The sequence below is a fragment of the Vanessa cardui genome, chromosome 18, assembly GCF_905220365.1.
Source record: "Vanessa cardui chromosome 18, ilVanCard2.1, whole genome shotgun sequence".
NCBI lineage: Eukaryota > Metazoa > Arthropoda > Insecta > Lepidoptera > Nymphalidae > Vanessa > Vanessa cardui.
The window spans coordinates 2,776,333-2,792,484 of NC_061140.1; the positions used below are offsets into that span (position 1 = coordinate 2,776,333).

At 31.9% G+C, this 16,152-nt stretch overlaps 1 protein-coding gene across 1 annotated transcript in view; it reads left to right on the plus strand.

Annotated features, from left to right (window-relative positions):
- LOC124537207 (zinc finger SWIM domain-containing protein 4-like) overlaps positions 1 to 16,152 on the plus strand; it is a 73,542-nt gene that overhangs the window by 43,067 nt on the left and 14,323 nt on the right. The window contains exon 2 of the mRNA XM_047113960.1: positions 15,427 to 15,520. Within this exon, the coding sequence (XP_046969916.1) occupies positions 15,427 to 15,520 (94 nt within the window). The remainder of the gene's footprint in view (positions 1 to 15,426; positions 15,521 to 16,152) is intronic.

Genomic DNA, 16,152 nt, shown 5'->3' on the forward strand with positions numbered 1-16,152 from the left:
GTACCGTACCTACCAACCAACCTTTCTAAACTCCCCAAGATTATCTACAATAAGGTTCTATATACAAGCTTTACATTGAGCAGCATGCATAAAATGAAAAAAAAAATTGATTCTTCCGGATTAAATTAAAAATTAAATATTTTTTAATAAAAGAACGTAAATTTTTTTTCTTGTAAATTCAAGAATCAAAATTGATAATTTTAAATATAATTAATTATATCAAATCAAACATTACCATATAAAAAAATTGAGGCAAAAAAAATAAACACTGGCGCCATTACACTCGCTTAATTTAATTAAAAAATTATGCAGAATGCATATTTTATTTATATATTATAAGTTATTCACCGTATTTTTCTAAATACAGAATTTAAAAACGTGTTTTATTATATGCGTGCCTTTGTTGAGAGTTCATTAGTAATCTCAAAACAAAACAGAACGCTATCTGAAAGTCAATAGAGTCGAGACAGTGTGTGCTCAACGAATTCTCATCTGTTGTACAGCTTAAGAGTAAATGTGGCTACGAGCATCATATGGATATTATATTCCAAAACTATAAAGTACAGTCAGAGTAAGAAAATCCATCGTCAGTTTACAAATTCATTCCTTTATCAAGTCGTTAACTCTTAGTAAAATTTGAGCTGAGATGGCCCAGTGGTTACAACTCGTTCATCTTAAACGATGATTGCGGGTTCAAACCCAGGCAAGCATCACTATATATATGTGCTTAATTTGTGTTTATAATTCATCTGGTGCTCGGCGTTGACGGAAAACATCGTGAGGAAACCTGCATGTTTCTGATTTCATAGAATTTCTGCCATTTTGTATTCCACCGACCCCAATTGGAACAGCGTGGTTGAATATGCTCCGAACCTTCTCCTTAATGGAAGAGGAGGTCTTATCTCAGCAGTGGGTAATTTACAGGCTGTTACTTTACTTTACCTTTTGAAATTAAAGTCCTAAACTGACTGAATATAAAATTAAACTTATACAGTATGATAACTTGGTTCAAAATAGTGTAACAACTTTGCAACATATTTTCAAAAGGTCTGTCAGTGTCATATATTCTTGATCGGCAGATTATCACTCATACTGAGCACACGAAAATAGATCTTAAGGTGACGAACCTTTTCTTACTCCAACTGTACATAGTAGTTGACCACACATCGGTTCAGTATCAGTTCAATGTATCAAATAATAGTAATTAATACGAACAAGTCTGCGTAGAATTATATATTAAGACTAAAAAAATACGCACATTATATCGTCAAAGAAATCAAAGTCCGAATACTTTATATTCAACTATCGACCCGCCCCGTCAAAATCAAAATAAACTTTATCCAAGTAGGCTTTACGTATATCATATACATACGTAAAGCACTTTTGAATCGTCATTTAAAAATTAGGTGAAGCTACCACCGGTTCGGATAGTACATATATTCTACCGAGAAGAATCGGCAAGAAACTCAGTACTCTTTTTCAACATCGTCCTCGCATGGATTCAATTCTGATACAAAATACTACAAATGTCTGACTTTTTTTGAAGACCTATAAAATATTACCGTCGTTACTTCTGATTTCCATAACACAAGTGCTTAAGCTACTTACATTGGGATCAGAGTAATGTATGTGATGTTGTCTAAAAAAAAAAAAAAAATATTATTTTGATCTATCTTGTATGGTAAGCGCAAACCTCTAAAGTTATCAGTGTTTCTCAACTATATTGTACATTTATCTTTCTCTTGAATCAGTCTATCTATTAAAAGAAATCACATTAAAATCCGTTGTGTAATTTTAAAGCTGTAGAAGAGTGTGTAATGATAATTAAAGATGAGTCAAGCTAAACTTTTAAGCCAAATTATAGTACAGAACAGTGGACCAAACCCATTCAAGCCAATGATTGTTCATGTGCTTAATTTGTGTTTATAATTCACCTCTTGCTTGACGCTGAACTTCTTAGGATACTTGCATGTGTCTAATTTCATATAAATTCTGCCATTTTGTATTCCACCAGCATTGGAACAGCGTGGTTGAATATGGTCCGAACTTTCTCCTCAAAGGGAGATGAAGCCTTAACCCAGCAGTGGGAAATTAACAGGTTGTTGTTGTTATTATATTCATTAAAACGTATGTACTTACTATTGTTAATAGTGTCTCGTTTTGAGGTTTACTTATTATATTTACGTACTTAACTATTATTATTTACTACTACGTTAAAAATAGCGAAGTAAGCTTTGCTATTTATAAATAAAAACGCGTGTGAATGACGATTGATACTACACAATATACAAAAACGCCTACGGTCTTATCCATTGATTTTACGCTGGCCTATTTATACATAAAAGTAAAGGTATATGTACACATATACATATGTATAAGTAAGACTTTGATAAACGTTTATTTAATAACAGGTACTTGTTAGGTACCCAATATTTCTGTAAATGATAACGTCTACAAATTTGATAATAATCACTCGAATAGCTGAGACGCGAAAGTGAAACAAACAGACTGACTTATATATTTATAATACTAGTAGTTGCCCTCGACTTCGTTCGGTTATAGAGTTTGTTCAATGTAGCCTATGTCCTTCCATGGAAATCAAGCTTACTTTATAGCAAATTTCATCAAATTTGGTGCAGTAGTTTGGTCGTGTAAGAGCAACAGACATACAGACAAAGTACTAAAACAGTTGTCGAAACTTCCAATTGAGTTTTCTGTAGATATTATTCATCGAATACGCTAATTATTTTAAAATATAACTACTTAATATATTAAACAACGATATTACAAATTTCTATTCTCAAGCATAGTATTATAAAATAATGAGAGCGTCATATCGGGAAACGCCTCGGGCGTAATCTGACTGAAACCCTCCGCTAGAGCATGTGTATCAGTTATTCAGTTGATATTTCTAGGTCTTCGTAAAAGATATAATAGTTTAAATTTTATAGTCTTTGCAGGTAGGTCAGCTTATAGCAAACGCTCTCCTTATATACATTGGTACTGAAAGATAGATAATAAATGAATAGTTAGATGTTCACACACACTATAACAAAAATGTTATGTTCCACGTGCTGTAGTTACATTGTCTCTATCACCCTTCAAACCGTAATCTATATCATAATATTATAAATGTAAAAGTCACTCTGTCTATCCGTCGCTATTTCACGACCAAACCGCTGAACCGAATTTGATTAAATTTAGTATAAAGCAAACTTGAACTTCAAGGAAGGAAGTCCTTCCTATATAGGCTATATAGGCTATGATTTATGTCTAACCAAACCCCTACAACGCAAGCGAAACCGCGGGCGATAACTAGTTAAACATAAAGTACTGCTGTTTTACGATAGAATACGTGATGAGAGGATACGGTCAGGTTCCACAAACCTTTAGTTATTGTCTTTCCCGTCGATATGATCTCAGTAGCTCAGAAATCATCGGTGTCACACTCCCATGCCTCAGAAAGCAGGAAAACCAGGCCTTGCGCCTGATGTTTTCCGGTCGTCTCCGATTGCCGTCCAATCGGAATATGAGAGCGACGTCTTAAGAGTGCACCTGTAATTACGCACGCATGTGTGTTATAAATCCATCCTGGTTAGCTAGGCCCCGTAATTTTTTTTATAGATCTACTAAAGAACTAAATAAAAAAAAATAATAACTACGCTTCTATTAAATGGAAATTATCATTCCATGCTATATTGGTAATTAAATTTAATATGTACAAAAAATTGCTCAATTAAAGTATTTTTCTTAATTATTTCAAGTTATAGTTTGTCGTTAGCCAACAAGTTTGACCGTACCTGAAAAAAAAAACGTTATATTAAAGTGGATCAAAAATCGAACACTTAAATTCGAATTTTAAAAATCCCGGTAAAAGTTGAAAAAATATTTCATTTACGTATATGTGTTAAAATAATACAGTTTGGGATATTTTGAAATGTAATTGACGTAACCCTTCGCCAATCTCTTTGTAACCTAACGACTAAACTACTGAATCGATCTTAACGAATTTGACTAATAGGTAGTATCGGAGTCCTAGATAAGATAATAAATTACGGGATTTACGTATTTCGAGATTCATGGAGGCCAGCTCTTTACTTTATGAAACAATTAGTAAAACATATAAAATACAAATTTTATTGGATAACTAGCTGTGCCCGCGACGAAAATTGTTGTAGCCTAAGTTACCCTTTATTATATCAGTTATCTGCCAGCGAAAATCACGTCAAAATTGACTATTTTAATATTACAAACAGACACTCCAATTTTATTATGTGTATTATATATATATTCAAATAGTGTATGTGGAACAGCCTTTACGTTCTATACGTAAGACAATTGACAATTCATTACACATTTTAGCCCTAAATCGATACTAGTACTATGTCTGATGTCTGTATGTTTGATCACATTGATCTGAAAAACTACGCATTTGATTTGGTATCTAACACCGTTAGTTAAAAAAAGTATATCACAGAAACTTTATTGGAACTAAAACCTCTTTAATCAACTTAACATATGGTAACCGAATAAACAAGATAAATTTAAAAAAAGAACTCACCACTTCCTGTCAAACGAAAGTGTAATGACATTTATATTCTGTTATAATAATTACGCTAATGACATAATCGACAACGGACATTTCAGAATATATTATCTGTCCCATCTGGCCCGCATGTATGTTAATAAACTCAAGTCGAACTTACCGACTGCGGTAAAAACACTTGCAAGCAATAAATTCCCATCCGGATATTATTTAACATGTTAACGTCGGTTGCTTTGCGTTCGTTCGAGTCGCCATTTTGAATTTATACCTGTTTGATTAACATGTGACAGCTGTCATGCGGGTAGGCTTATTAATAATTGTTATGCTTAAGGGTAAAGGCTAGGCAGCTTATAACCTAAAACATTATGAACTTTCTAATAAATAACGGTTTTAATTTTGTTTAGTGTTTTTCTAATTTCTATTCAAGAATGATGAGACATTATATTTAATACGTATATTGTTGTTTTATAATAATTTGACGAAAAAATACCCGCTGAGTTTCTTTCGCCGGTTCTTCTCAGGTCTGGATGTTTCTTATTTTTTGAACCGCTGGTAGTAGTGTAGTAAGTAAATTTGAGTTTAGAGTTTATAAATTGTCAAAATAAGATATAATATTCAAAATAGTGTGTATGTGTTTTTTTTTATTTTTTTTTTTTTCTTAATATAAGTTACTTATAACACTTGAACAGTCTAGAAGGAATGATTATAATATTTTTCTAATTAATAAATCATTATTGCAAAACATATAAATTTATTATTGATTTTGACAATCATTTGAGATATTTCAACGATATGTTTTACCTAATTCAATTTATAACATAATTTTTCAACGTTTATGACAAACTATAACTGTAACAATAAGTTTATAAATTTTCAGAACTCGTTTCGATTTTATATAGATTCAAACGAAATAATCTGTGCCCTCTTGGCACAAACAAAAGCCATTAAAAAAAAAGATTCAAACATACGTCACACATCTAACGAACAATGTAATTGATAAAAGAGACAGCTCATTTCAATGCCACTTTCTTTATTTACGTATATTTTAAGCGTATTCGTATACATGCAAATTATTTTTTTTATTCGCCGCCTTTTTCATTGCGACAAAAGTTTTTTTTTTGCATTTGCATAAATAATGCAAGTATAGAATGTATATTAATTCCCCTCTTGCAGTTCGAAAATTCTTGCCCCTAGAACAAATTGGTCCCCAAGTGTTGATGTTGGACTAATAGACTTCCGTCACCTGTTAAAGGGCAGGTGCGAACGCAGCCTATACAATTTCAAGATTCTATTTTGATTATCTGTACACATCCCTACTAACAAAAAATAAATAATCTGATATTTATATAAAAAACAGATTTTATAATTTACGATATTCTGAGGTAGTTCGAAAATGATTTTGTAAGTAGTTATAAAATTTAAAAAAGTGTTCATGATTTTTTAATTATATATATTTTTTTTAACTTAATTATAACACTTTAACCATCTGGAAGAGTGATTATCTGTTTCCTTTGAATAAATCCTTATTGCTATACATATAAATTTATTTTTTATTTTAACAATCGTTTGAGATATTCGATGTATTGTCTAATTAAATTTATAATAAAAATTTTGAACACTTATGACAAACTCGAACTAAAACTAATACCTAAAATGTTTGCAGTTAAGAATAAATAAGAAAAAAGTTTTTATTGATTGTTTAGATAAATGGGATACTCTTAAAAATGTTGGTACTGCTCACTAGATGTCAAAATTGAAAAAAATATTCGCACTATACAGTTTCGTTACCTTTAATATCTACTTAACTATCCTTTTGAACTTCTATAAGCAAAAGTTATAGTGTTATACTTATATTTACATAATATGAATAATTTATCACGCGCCATTTTTGTTTACAATAAAATATTATAAAAAGCATCTTACTCTTCTTGTTTGCGTCTCAATCCTATTGAATATTGAATTGCATAAGACACATATTCATGTCCTTAATTGTATAAGTGTAAATGTTATTTATGATTTATGATAATGAGACTTCTACCTTTAAACATAAACTATTAAATACATATAGTAATATTGTCTTGTCATGGCGATCTGTTGAACAATATAAGTTTTGTACCGCAACAAAATGGTTTGTAAGAAATATCCTCAAGTGAAATTAACTAGTTATGACTTGTGGATACGCTTCCTTTGGTTTGGTTGGCTTTTGAAAGCGTACCTCACTGACAGACAAAGTTGCTTTCGCATTTATAATATTGGTAATTAATATACATGAAGTATTTAAAAAACACGCAAGTTTATTATATGCATGTAAAAACTTCCCGTGCGATATTTAAATCAGTATGTTTATGTGTCTCTGACAACGAATCTTTCACATTCATAGTTTTTTTTTTTTATGAATTTAAAAAAAAATCACAACAATATAATTGCCATGCAATATAAAATGCATTAATAATAATTGTAACCTATTTTGTAATCAAACACGCTAAAATGGACTCTGATGTAAAAATACAAAGTCCAATTTCATTTGCAGTTAAAAGTCGATTTTCATAAAATCACCCCTCTGATTCGATAGATTCCACAATGGCAAATGGTGGACCATTCACGAACACTTGCTGCTAAATAAATCTTTACTGTAAGGGTTGCCATATAAAAAAAAATCTTGAAATTTAACTGCAGTATTTCAAATAATTCGCATTGTCAAAATCAGCCGTTGGATGGTTAAAGTCCTTAAAAGCATTTCTAATAAAAAAGTACTGGCGACGCCAATATAGCTTAAAATTTTAAATTTAGAATAACTAATACTTGAATTGTGATGCCGCCAGTGATAAAAAAAAGAAACAAATTGATGTTAGGTAGACCAAAGGCACGGACAATATGCCTATTGACACACAAAAAAAAATCATACTGCACGTCTTTAGTGACGAGTGACTAAAAAAAAAATTATCAAAATCGGTCCACCCAGTGAAAAGTTATGAGGTAACAAACATAAAAAAAAAAAAAAAAATACAGACGAATTGATAACCTCCTCCTTTTGGAAGTCGGTTGAAAATTCAAACATTAAACCTTGTTCCCTAATTTAAATATATAGGTATGTAGAAAATGGTACAAATGTGTGTTTGCTGCATAACAACATATGTATTTATTAACACGGATTAAATATAACAAGAATATATATGCATCAGTGATATACAATTACAAATTACGTAAGTACAAGCTAGAGAATTAATATAATATACATATCATAGGGGTTATCTACACGGCAGCAACTGGCAGTTGTATTTCTTGTTAGAATAAAATATAATCGTACTGTTATCATTACAATTGAAACTTCATTAAAATATTTAATTACACGTTAGTATCTTTAATGTGTTATTTATAATCAGGGTAACATATTCTCGGAAATTAATAGAGCTACATAGATACGACAATTACGTAAAGGACAGTCTTGCGAAATGGCTACGGTTAAGGTCACAAAAATGTAACATTGACTTGACGAGGTGCACACAGTGGCGTGTAGACGCCGCGCACACAACGACGCCTGTGACGAAACGGCGTGACGTCACGTCGGCACGCGAACACACCCACACGCGCACGTGTCCGCGCTCCCCACGTGACGTTTTCACTCACATTACCAAACGTTCTCAATCCGCGCAACAGCATTCCACGCACACTAGCTTAGACGTAAACAAAGTGACGTAGCGACATGACTCACACAGAAGCGCTCGTTGCACACAGATAGTGATTAATGTAAACAAACCGGTTTGAATCGAGTCACTCACACAGACTTTGGTCTTGAGCTCGAAAGTGGGCCATCTGATTCGAACGATGGAAATTAGCTAATAATATTACGATACGATATTGTTTATGTTTTCATTGTGATTATAATTTCCATTAAAAGTACAGTAACGAAATAAATTGCTTTTAAAATAAAGCTAATACGTACCTACTTGGATTCGTACGATTGATTATGTACACGTCAGTTAAATGTACTTAAGTAGGCTCGTTGCTCCAAATATAATTTGTAAGTAGGTAATTATTTCTCAATAGAGTTAAAAAACGATTCGGTTCATGAACAGAACAAGATGGCTCCCCATTTTTTGCCGTTGTCAGTATAAAGCAATAAAATAAACCATCAGTTAAATCTTCAACAAGGCCAAAGCTACCAATTTCCACAACAAAGAACAATAAAAACCGACAGTAGAGATACCGGAATGGAAAAAAAATTAAAATAAAAATCACAATACAGTCGCGTACAAAAGTTATAACGCCGCTGGATGTGAAACAAGTACAGTCGTAAATAAAAATGAATAGCGCACAGGCCCACGCATACTGTTATTATATGCAAATTTATGGCGTTTGCCCAAAAATTACTGGTTTTGACCGGTTTATGGTGCGCAGAGCTCACAGCGCGAACAAAAACAATTTAGACTGTCATACATAATTAAATTATGCATATATATTTATTTTAACACTTCATTTCAGGAACCTATGGTATTTCATATGGTATGTAGCTACATATTATAACAAAAATAATAATTCCAATGATAAAAGTAGGACAGAATAAAATACCAGTTTCATCCGGTTCTAAACATATTAACCTTATCATGATAATATATATTTAAACAGAAAATAAACTGTAAAACATATTAGAATCTGGCAATACCAGAACCAATAAATTATTCCAATAAAAACGACTTCATTTATACCGTTTAATAGTATTGATTTCTCAAAGAAACTCATTAAATGTGAAATATGTTTCCCAAAGCGAATGTGACCTGACAGCGGGTTTTATTTAAATAACGATTAAGTATAGGCGTTTTAACAACTTTCTAAATGGCTAATATTGCAAAATATCGATAGAAATAACAGATAAATACTAATCACGAGATCGTACCTTCGTTGTTTTAATTAAAAAATATAATTTTTAAAACAGTATTAAGCTCCTTAACAACATGTTCATTGTGATTTTTTAAGTATAGTTTTTTTTTAAAGGCAAAGGTATACACGATACGGGTTAATAAAACAAATATTTATTTCAATATTATAATTTGATTTGCTTGTAGCGGAGAATCGATAAAGATGAAATGCATACAAATATTCAGTTAATAAATTCAATTTAAAATAAAATACTATTGAATCAGGTACCTCTAAAAATGTCACGTTATTCAAATCTACCGTGACAGCGTCACGCAAAGCTACTGGTTCACACTGAAGATTATAGCGTGATTGGTTATCTCTTTTGAAGTATTTAGTCTTTTGGAAAATTTTAACCTAAAACTTTATGCAACGTTTTAGGTCAGCTTAAAGAAACTGGTTTTCTTAAATTATTAAATTTAATTAAACAAAAGCTTTAAAAGTAAGTTCATTACGTATCATGCAAATACATTGTATACCAACAGATAATAACAATAAAGAACCTCAAGAAAAAAAGGTCTTCGCATATCATAATGTATTTAAAAAAAAAAAAACTTTCAAAGTTCCGTTATGAATTAATTACACGTTTCGTTGATTATCTGTTTTACGATTCCTTCTATACAAGTGAATATATCAAAGAGATTTCTTGATACCAGTGTGACACTTTTATTAGAGTCTACGGGTCATCATTTATTTCTCCCTATCGATCTGAATATCAGTTGAGTTTAAAAATTTAGAAGGTTGAATGGGGCTGTCCCCACGTTGTGGATACTCCGTACATTTGTAACTGAAGTCGTAGGGTTATTATGAATTAATGTATTAACTAGGCGTTGCTTCCTAAGGTATTGATTTATGGTTATACTGTCGTTGTTTTTTTTTAAATATTATAAAGCTTAAGAGTTCGTTTGTTGGCCTTAACTCGTTAATATCGAGAACGGGGATTTGAAAAAATATTCCAAATGATACATGTCCCATTTTGACTAAGACCAAGACTTTAGGCTGTATTTTTATAGTAAAGTAAAAAAAAAGTAACAGCCTGTAAATTTCCCACTGCTGGGATAAGGTCTCCTCTTTCATTAAGGAGAGGTTTAGACTTAACTTTTAGTGTTCCTTTTCTCATTGGTTCCTTTCAAGTCTGAAGCCTTCCTTTCCAATATTGGATATAGACAATAAAGGCATCTTAAATAATATTTGACTTCCTAAACTGACAACTATATGCAATGCAGCACAATTTATATTCTATAACGTTATATCTTATGGCGAAACACATTTGCATTAAAATTATAATAAACGCCATATCCTCCTTTGAAAATGCCGCCAAGTTCTAGCGTTAGTTCCTGAGTATAATGAATATATCAACACATCGTCTCTCTCGCTCTTTTTATTCGGAAACGAACGAGTAGGAAGCAAAGCACATGCATTTTGCACGTAGCATAACTTATTAGACCATCGGTTTGGAATTCGACTCCGCCCCATATCAAAGATCAACTAATTTAGAAATGATTTCATCTGTACTAATACAATAATGTCGGCTTCTCGTGACCTCAAAGGCTGGTTTCAAGACCGGGTGTTGTGGTGATCTTTGGGGGAGGCCTATGTCCAGCAGGTACTTGGTGGTAGGGCTTTGTGCAAGCCCGTCTGGGTAGGTACCACCCACTCATCAGTTATTCTACCGCCAAATAACAGCACTCAGTACTGTTGTGTTCCGGTTTGAAGGGTGAGTGAGCCAGTGTAACTACAGCCACATGGGACATAACATCTTAGTTCCCAAGGTTGGTGGCACATTGACGATGTAAGGAATAGTTAATATTTCTTACAGCGTCATTGTCTATGGGTGATGGTGACCAATTACCATCACGTGGCGCATATGCTCGTCCGCCAACCTATACAATAAAAGAAAAAACAGTGGACTTCCTTCGGCTGAAATATTATTAATAAAATAAACCCAAGGTGATAAAACTGATTTTCCTATTTATTTATGTTTAAATTCATTATTCGGTTGTGAATTAAAACATCGTTAGGAAGTCTGTCGCGTGATACACTAACAGTAATACCTGGAAAAGGGTAAACCTACCTTAATGGTAAACCTACCTTAAATTTTCCTAAAATGGTTACCTGATGGTAAGTCACCATAGACATTCACGTCGTAATTTTTAACTATTTCTTAGATTGCCAGTGCGCCACCATCCATGGGTACTAAGATGTTATACATCTTGTGGTACAACAATATGTGAATAATATGAGTGAGTGGTACCCAGATTGACTTACTCATGTTATTAATTAGACGTTATATTCTTAAATAAAACCGGAAATAATAACAAGGCTATTAATCATTACGTAAGTTTAATTTTCAACGACAATAGACGGCGCCTTGACCCCTCCTGACCTGTATATGTACATCGAGGTCAAATTACATTTAACTATTATGTGTAAATTTGGTTTAATTATTGTATTATTCTTACATACACGTGTGTGTGTTTGTGACGTAATGTTATTTTATTTTATTGAACACATTGTGATGATAATCTTTTCAGGGGCAGATGCACCAGTGTCTTGGTCAATGTCAGTTATATATAATTTATTTCTTACTAACGACACACCCCGGCTTCGCATAGACGCAATACTGATACTAAATGTACTACAGATTTTGTTTATTTAAAACATCACATTAGACACTACTGAAATAATCATTGTTTCTTTACTATATTGTCCATGTATTATATACAAAAACCATCTTCTAGAATCACGTTATCTATTGAAAAAAACCGCATCAAAATCCGTTGCGTAATTTTAAAAATCTAAGAATACATAGGGACAAACAATGGTAAGCGACTTTGTTTTATGCTATGTAATGATTAGCTAGCTGAATGCAGCGTCTTTATCCTCGCTAAATTTATAAAAATGCCTAAAATACGCAAAATGTCGCCCCTGATTTTATCCCTTGAAGGGTGAATAAAATAATGTAACTTATGTCATTCTCCGAGACTGAAACTATCTCCATATCAAAATTTCATCTAAATCGATTCAGCAGTTTAAGCGTGAATATGTAACAAAGTTACCTACGGATTTATAACATTATTAGAGTTAGTATAGCATAGTAAAGTGGATGCAATGTACTATATATTTTTTATCTATGTTTTCGATAAACTTACACTAATAAAAATGGAGGCAATTTATTTCCAAAAATAGTTTTTTTTTTATTATTATTACATTTCCTACAACGGGTGCAATCAAATACGTGGGTCAAATACCAAACATAGATTGATTAAAAAATTGGTACGTGCTTTGCATAATATAACTGACCGTAAAGCCGGCACTACACAATACAGCAAATCCAATATGGCGAATATTTCGTTGAGGTCCACTATACAATGATTTTTAATTAGATCATTCTTTACTGACGTTGGGATTCACCCAAGCCTCTCTGGGTGGATTATTTTCATCTAATCATCAGTTATTCTATAGCTTAAAGGTTGCTGTGTTCCCTTAAATGGGTAGGTCAACTGGAATGACCCGGTACATTTGGAACTCATTCCATCGTTAGTTCATATAGACCAATTGAACGTCTCCATTAAGACAAATATTAAAAAAAAAATTTAATCATCCAATCAGAATTCAACGTGCAAATATTCAAAAGCGCTCCCTTATACTTACAGTATGTGTGACTTCATCGAATTTGTTACGTTGAGACTCGAGCCACATTTAGTATTGGGGAAAAGGACTCGGCAATCCTATTTTGAATTTCGAATTCGCGCTAAATTCAAATTAACGGTCGTACGAATGGGATTGGAAGAAGTTAAGAGTATGTTTGTCGCTTTAGTTTGTGACTTTAATATATCTGTGACCATTAACCTTTAATAAAAATGTAATTAAAGACAAATACATTTCTACTTCTCAATATGTACATATCGGGAAGCCGTTGGAGTAGCAGTGGTAATCCTTGGTAGAGGTCTTTGTCCAGCAATCATCTTCCGGCTAATATTTAAAATTAAATATATACATAAAATATTATTTTTTTATTTTTCCTTTATTTTTAATAGTAAGGATTGAAAAACGTTTAATTATACTTAAATGTATAAAATATCATGTAATCAAAACCTATGTTATAATAGCACAGCTGTAATTGCAAATTCTAATCGAAGAATTATCAAACGAAACGCGTTCTCGTTCCCTTCTATATGAACTATCATTTGATACACCTCTAAAAATACAAGCCAATTCGATCCTTATGCCCAAGAACTAGAGAAGGAAGTAGCTTGTATTTTAGTTGTATGATCAGCTGCGTCGAACGTGTCCGCACCGATAACGAATCGCAATAAAATCGCAGAAACAGCTGTACTAACGCCGCCATGTTTTATTCTTTTTTTTTCTCACCAAAAAACGAGGCTTAGTTCTCTTTCTCGAGTGCCAGTGTTTCCGTCTCCATCGCCAAACTGAATAGCACTTAAATTCTGACATGATTTCCGATATTTAACTTTATTCAGCCGAAATAACGATTTCACAAAGCATAGAGGTTAAGTCAGTCGTGATGCAATTCTCTACAAGTTTTAAATTCGGAACAATGAAATTGCGGTTGAATTGAATTTTCATTTTAGTAATTGATAAATCGATTTAAAACTGCGAAATAATAAACGCTATGGACTATTTAACCATTCTAAAACAAATTAAATATGTATTTATATGCGTGTAAAATTGCCTCGTATTTAATGTGTTTTGATTCGACGTGCATTTAAACTCTAACTAAATGTTTTTTTTTTTCTTATAAACATTTGCCAAAGAACATAATTATAGTGTAATTACTGAGCGAATATTATTTTACTAATATAATAAGCGAGTTCATTTGTTTGAATTATGAATGTTTGTTATTCAATTACGTTTTAACGACTTAACTGATCTTAATAAAATTATATGAAATCTTTAGTCAATTATTATGGTATAAGAGACTAATTTACGCCGATCTGTGTAGGCGAATTATACATATATTATGTTAATTATTAATCATGACAAAATAAACAAAATAGACGTGCATATTAATTTTAGTAATTGCATTATGTTTATTATAATCTGTACCAAACATTTTCATTCCAAGTATAGAACTCAATAACAGGATACGAGCTTGATTGGCGCTCGTAATTTTTAGTATACATCGTTAACTCTAAATTGTCGACGGCCATTTTGAAAACTATACAATTTTAACGACTTATTTATAAAATATTGCTTTTTAAAATAGGAAATTGGCTTTTGTTCAAAATTGCTGTTATAATTCGGTTGTTTTGGGTGCGTTCTTAACAATTTACGTTATTATTAAATAATTCTGGTAATAAAAAACTTAATTTAAATATAATATTTTATATTTAAATTAAGTTTTTTTTTATTTACGGGAAACATTTATAGCTTAAGAAGAATTAAGTACATGTTTATTTTAAATATGCGTTAATAAACGAAATCACACAAAATGATTTTTTTTTTTCAATATATTTCTTATGATTTAAGTTTGATTTATTTATCTGTGGTTCCAAGTTGATTCGTACTGCGTAGTACGCAGTACCTACGCATTGCGGATTGCGGGCTCCCAAAACGCTTGATTAGCGAAACAATGTCAAAAGTCTCCCATTTATTTTACGCAACTGTTATAATCGTATTTAACGGTTGACATTCGATTCAAGCCAATTTTTCTTAAGATCGGCCTTGTGAACTTTTTTTTAAACTTACAATAGTGAAACTTCGACCTCTATTTAATGTTTTTTTTTTTTTTTTAAGTATGGCAAAATTCATGATCTTTTATGCCAAGTACGCTTAGATGTATAAGGTCGAAATTAATATCAAATAAGGTTTGAGGTCCTTTGGAGATGTCAAAAATTAAAAACCTTTAAGTCTACGCAATCAACAGATAAGGCCGGTTATGTCGCATTTCTCATACATTCACAGATGTCAAATAAGTTAATTACGTTTTTTAATTGTTACAGGTTTTCACTTGAGTGGCGTTGTCCGCGCTCCAGCCGCAGTGCCTCCCTGTTCCGAACCTGAAAGGTTGTTCAGGGTCACAGTTTCCTTCGACAGGTATGTATTGCTTTGAATTTTATCTGCCATCTGTTAAACTTAAATGAGGAGTTACTTTTCGCATGCGACATTGGCGAAATAATCTGTGCCTTTTTAAAAACCATAAAAAAACAGTTGGTAGAGGATGGAAATCTTTAGTTGGTAGATGATTGAAATGTTTTTGGATATAAACTTCTATAACTCACGTCAGATAACACTTCAGAGAAACTAGATATTTATTTATATATTTTATATGTATCGGTATTTAAACAAACGCATAAACAACGAAATGTTTTTAGTATATTCCGGAACAAATATATATCCCAATAAATTAATATTTTCTACAACATTATTATTCTTAGATTCATTAAAAAATGTAGAGTATCCTCCTCAATGTATCAAATAACATTTCGTTAACCTTAATTTTGTTCTTAAGAAAGTTGAATGTCAAAAATAATCGACCCTAAAATCACACTTTCTCTCGTTCAAATATCGCATTGAAATTTAAAACCTTGTCACTGTCAGTGGATGAAATATAAAAGGTCGTCCCTGAACCGTCTTTTGTTAAAAATGTCTCCGAACAATTTGTCGTTTATTTAACTACAGTATTGAATATCTGTTTATGAAGAACTAGCTTTACAGATATTATTTTT